General features: G+C 41.0%; 1 protein-coding gene across 5 annotated transcripts in view; it reads left to right on the top strand.

Moving 5' to 3' along the window:
• The first annotated feature begins 189 nt into the window (after positions 1-189).
• The window catches only part of HECTD1 (HECT domain E3 ubiquitin protein ligase 1), a 67,700-nt gene continuing 62,575 nt past the window's right edge, over positions 190-5,314 (top strand). For all 5 annotated transcript variants that reach the window (XM_067296683.1, XM_067296680.1, XM_067296682.1 and 2 more), the window contains exons 1-2: positions 190-286; positions 2,508-2,789. In XM_067296683.1, coding sequence (XP_067152784.1) covers positions 2,650-2,789 — 140 coding nt within the window. In that variant the 5' untranslated portion in view covers positions 190-286; positions 2,508-2,649. The remainder of the gene's footprint in view (positions 287-2,507; positions 2,790-5,314) is intronic.

Below are 5,314 nucleotides of genomic sequence, written 5' to 3'. Positions count from 1 at the left end.
CGGGGGGCGGCGGGGGGCGGCGGGCCGGGCCGCGCCGAGCGCCCCCGGCCGCTGCCGCAGCGGCGCCGGGCGGAGCGTGACGCGAGGGCGGCGGACGCCAGCCCCTCCCCGAGGCCGCGGCGCGGCTCCCGCCCCGCCTCCCGCCGATCCCGTGCCGGGCGGAGCGCCATGGATGCCGCTCGCGGCCGCCTGCTCTGCGGCTTGGGCCGCCGCCTCGCCTCTCGCGCTGTCCCCCCGCGGCACTGAGGAGGGCTCGGCTCCGGCGAGGAGGCTGCGCGACGCCGAGGTGAGCGGCGGCGGCGGCGGGGGGCCTTGTGCTCGCTCCGGAGCGGTGGCGGCTCTCGTGCGCCGCCAGGCCGGGTCACCCTGCGAGGCCTACAGCTCGCCGGCAACTCGAGCGTCGCTGGCGGGCCGGTGCCGCCAGGCCCTGCGGAAGCGGCCGGGAGGACGGCGGCGGCGCCCGGAGCAGCTCTCCGCCGCGGGCTGAGGGCGGCGGCGGCGCGGGCGGCGCCGCCGCGCAGCCGCTCGGCCCGCCGGGCTGCCCGTGCTTGCGGAGCAGAGCGAAGCGGGGCGAGGCGGCCGGGGGCTGCCCTTCCCCCGCGTCTGGGTGCGGGGCGGGAAGGGCCCGAGCCCCGCGCCCGGCCTGGGGCTCGTGCGTGCGTGTGCGCGCGTGTAGGCCCTAAAGGCCGCTGGGCGGGGGGAGATGAGTTTAGCTGTGGCCTGGCCCCGTTTCTGGTCTGATTCTCCTGAGAGTCGCCGTCTCTTGCCCTGCTCTGTTTTCTGTTCGGTTGCTCATTTCGGGCTGGTTAGAGCCTGTCTGGGGTGAAGGAACAGCAGCTGCCTGTACTGAACTTATCCCACTTCCCTGACTCTCTTAATTTTCTTGTTTCTGCTGCCTTCACCCCTCCTCATTTCCCCCCCCCCCCGAAGTTAATTATTTTGTTGCTTTAAAAACACGAACTACATCTGCAGTATGAACCCACTTGTACAGGGTAACATCAGTTTTATCTAGTCTTGGAACAGAAAATATAGTCTGTAAACAGCTGAGAGGATCATAAGCATTGTCTAAAGCATAAAAACGAGTTTAATAATTATTTTAATTACTTTTTAGAATTTGTAATTTAGAGACACTGTAGCAATAATAAAATATAGACGGGGCAAGCAATAATTGGGTGATCTGTAATTCCTTTATGATCCTCAGTTATAAAATAAAATCACAGTTGTCATATTTTTGTCACATCTTTGGGTGACAAAGCTTTTGTATTGCTGATTCAGTGCATCTCTCTCCACATAATACAGATTTGTGATTCCCTTTTGTAAATTCCTTTGTGCCCTTGATGAAGTTATTTTTTAACTATTAACTCGTTAGCAGCAAGTAAACATGCCGGCAGACTTTGTACAGATCAAGCTTCCCCTTACCTGTCCCCCTCCCCCCAAATTCGTGAGGACACTTTCCAGCGTTTCATATTCACCTACAAGTTTGAAAAACTAATTCTTTTTTTATAAGCTGCATATATTCAGCTTTCTCTTGTATGTTTAATTTGGAGAGGTTGGTTTGTAACCTTTTTTTAGTTTTTATATAAAATTAATAGTTGCTCCATTCTTTGGCATGTGAGGTGAATTTGACTATGTGTTAGTAAAACACAAAGTAACAAATACACACATAGGTCAAAAATATCTCCTAACGTTTTAAAGGGACTTTTTTGGTCTTCAGTGTGCATGTACAACTATGGCATTGGGCCAACAAATAATGTTGTTTTCCTTATATGTACATGAATTATGTGAATTATTCACTGTATTTTTTTTAAAGGCTATCAATTAGGTATGTTTAAAAAAAAACAAAAGGGAAGTGTTTCTTAAATTGGCTTTTTTTGCCTTTGCCTTAAAAGGCTTATTTTTCTTGCGTGTTATTTTGAAAGTTGAAGAATTCATAAAACTCCTGCAAAGATTCTCTGAGTCTTTATTTGTAACCTCTCAATTTATATTGTTTTTGTTTTGTGGATTTTTATTTAAAAAAAAGCCTAGTGTTTTATATTTGAATACTTGGGTGATGAGATAATCTATCTTTAGGAAAGTGAGACACTTTATCATAAGGTGATATTGAAAAAGGGGGAGGGAGGAGGCAAGACATATAATAGTATTTGTCCTTGTATTAGCTTTGAGAATATAAAAATGGCTTAAGCACAGTTTTTCTACTAAAAGTTTTAATTATTAATTTTAATTATTATTATATTAAGTTATCCTATATCTAATAGTGGACTTTAAGACTTGCTTGATTGTCAGCTGGAACTAGAGACTTGCTTCCAATGAAATAGGAAAAAATAGTTACTGTTTACTCATGTGTGAAGTTAAGCAAGAACATCATTGTTTATCTCAAACGCATAGAAGTTTCCTTAATTTTGGCCCCAAAATATGCAATAAATTTCAGAGAGGAGCAAATCTGAAAAGTTTAGACTAGATTTTCATAAATGTGTATGCTTTTTCTTTTTTTCTTTCTTTCTTTCCAGGTGAAAACTGCAAAAGCCTGAGGCTGGCTGAAGAGAGACATTGATTATACTCAAGTTAGTCTGGCTTGAACAATTAAAGGATATTTTTGGTACTTTTAATTTAAGCAGAGGCGGCCTTTTTTTTTTTTTTTTTTTTTAAACCATGGCAGATGTGGACCCAGACACGTTGCTTGAGTGGCTGCAGATGGGGCAGGGAGATGAAAGGGATATGCAGTTAATAGCACTGGAACAGCTATGCATGCTACTTCTGATGTCAGACAACGTGGATCGCTGTTTTGAAACGTAAGTAGTTTTGCCATTCATTTATGGAATGTTGTTTTCGTTTCTCAGTAGCTGTGTATAAAATTTAACATTCCTAGAAGCTTTCACAGTCTTGAAAGTGTTCTTACAGACCAAACTTAAGTACATATCACAGAAAGGAGATACGTGTTTCTGTTAATGTTGTGTGAAGTAATCTTTTCTGATTAAAAACAGTCACGTGAATGATCATGTCCCAGAATGGGCGCTGCCTATGTGATTGTTTAATTTGAAGAAATGTATTCAGAGTCTACAGCTATGTTCCTTTTGCAGTGTGAAAAATACTTTTTAAATGGTATGGAACTTTAAAATTATAATGATCACATATATATTTAAGCATCCATACTCTTGCAGAATGTTGCTCTCATCAGATATAGTAGCTTTTTCTGATATCTGCAAATCGAAAAAAACCCACAACCATTACCCAGTGTTCACACAAATATTTTGCCCCTTCCTAGAAGAATGTTACTGTTCATGCAACCCACCTACCCAATTGTAATTAACATTTGTACACCTCGTACAGCACAGCTTGTGTTCTCACTCCTTTTTTTAATCTCACTGTGCAAAATGCTGATGTTACAACTTATGTTATTTAATATTGTTGCTGTGCATTAATGTTATACTACTTTCTGTAGGAGTGATGAGTAGTGTAGAAAGGAGGTAACAAAAGTGTAAACAAAATCAGAACTTTTAAAACTTACTAGTGAATACAGTGGTTTATGTTCTTTTTTAGAACTCTTTCTCTCCTCTTCCCATATCTACTCCTTAATCTAGTATCTCTTTTATGTCTTTTTCCCAGATCATGTTTTGAGTCTCTTCTGCATCTCCCTGCTTTTCCATCTTTTCTTTGTTATTCTCACTTTCTTTTCTTTTGTGTCTCATGGTGTGGCTAGAGCCTTTCTGATAGGCCCTGTTTCTTAGCAGTGTGCGTTGAGGAGCATTTAAGAACGTAACTGGTTGCTATAGTGTTTATTTCCATAGCCCTGCAAAAGAGAACAGCTTCCAGGTTCATCTCTTAAAAGCCATTCATGATTGCTATTAGTACAAGAGCTCTAAAACGCATGCATCTCTAAAATTAGAATCCGTAATAGTTACGTAATAGTGACCGCAGTTTTGTACTGTGTTTTAAAATTTGAAATTGGCTGACCTTGGCCTGAAGAGTTTACAGGTAAAATTTTGAATTGAAAGAGTTTTACAGCAGAGAGATGCATTTGACTTTCCTATCTGTTCCTTGTAGTACTGATACTGATGCACTGCTGTATTTTCAGGCTGGGAAAAAGTAATTTACTGACTTCTTAGTTTGCCTCTATAGAAAATAATGTGACAATTGTTTAAGAATTACTTTTTTTCTGGCATATCTAAGTGGACTTTCTTCTTCAGTCTATGCTGTATTGAACAAAAGTAGAGATCATAAACATTTGAAAGGATATCTTTTTTGTATATGAAAATCAGGAACAAAATATCAACTTCGAAATATAAAACAGTTGTAGTTTTTATGCATTTGATTTAGAACAGACTTTCATCTTAAAATAAACTAATTAAATAGTTCAAATGCTTTTCTGTAAAAAATACATATAATGAATGCTTTATTATTGTAGTATTGTGATTTTAAAATTAGTTTTGATGTCTGAAAGAAGAAACATTTAAAATACCATTTGGCATTTTAATTTTTGTTGTGAGCCTTGTTAGATATTTAATTTTACTGGTGTTCCTAGGTTGTTGATCTCTCTTACTGTTGTAAGCATCTCAAAGAAAAACAGGGAGAGTAAAATGTAAACAGGGAAAATGCTATCATCTTTCCCTGTCTATTTGTATGATTTTACAGTAAGGTTAGAAAATGCTACTTCTAATTGGCACTTTTAATACACTGAAGGTTTGGATCCACTGTATGTGGTGAGCTGACATAATAGCTCATTACTTTAAAAAGGGAGGGCTTCTTCTTCCCTCTTCCCATCGCTCTCCTTTTTTTTTATTTCTCCCAACCGTATGCTTGCTTCATGCCAGCATTAGTGCTTATTGGACTCCTCTAACTCACTAAAAGAGTAAGTTACTCTCTAAACCCAAAAAAGAAGCTGGATAGTTTTCTGCTGTTACAGTGAAGTAAAGCACATTATGCAGCGGTGTCTGATAAGCACGGGAGGTGGCACTCCATAACTGGAAACATGGAGAAGCCAAGAAAGGTACACTTTCCAGTGGAGAACTATTGGGTTGTTTCATGTGTCTGTGGTATCACAACCTACATTTCAAAGGGACTTTATGTGAAGCTCTCTGTAAGAAATAGATTGTCTTGAAAAATATTTTAAAAATCTTTCCAAGCGATAGTTCAAGTAGCCAACATAGTTAAGTGATGAGAGAGTGTAACTAAAATAATCCTTGATAGTGTACTAAAGTTGCTTTTCAGCAATGTTTTGAAAGGAATTATTGCTTGCCTAAGTAGGATATTTACTCTCTGACAGAAGTGTTGCCAAATGCACTTTTCAAAAACTAATCTTGAAAATGGCCTAATTTAT

Source organism: Apteryx mantelli, chromosome 4 (assembly GCF_036417845.1).
Source record: "Apteryx mantelli isolate bAptMan1 chromosome 4, bAptMan1.hap1, whole genome shotgun sequence".
Taxonomy (NCBI): Eukaryota; Metazoa; Chordata; class Aves; order Apterygiformes; family Apterygidae; genus Apteryx; species Apteryx mantelli.
The sequence above is the reverse complement of the archived record's forward strand: the minus strand, read 5'-3'. Positions and strand labels throughout refer to the sequence as shown.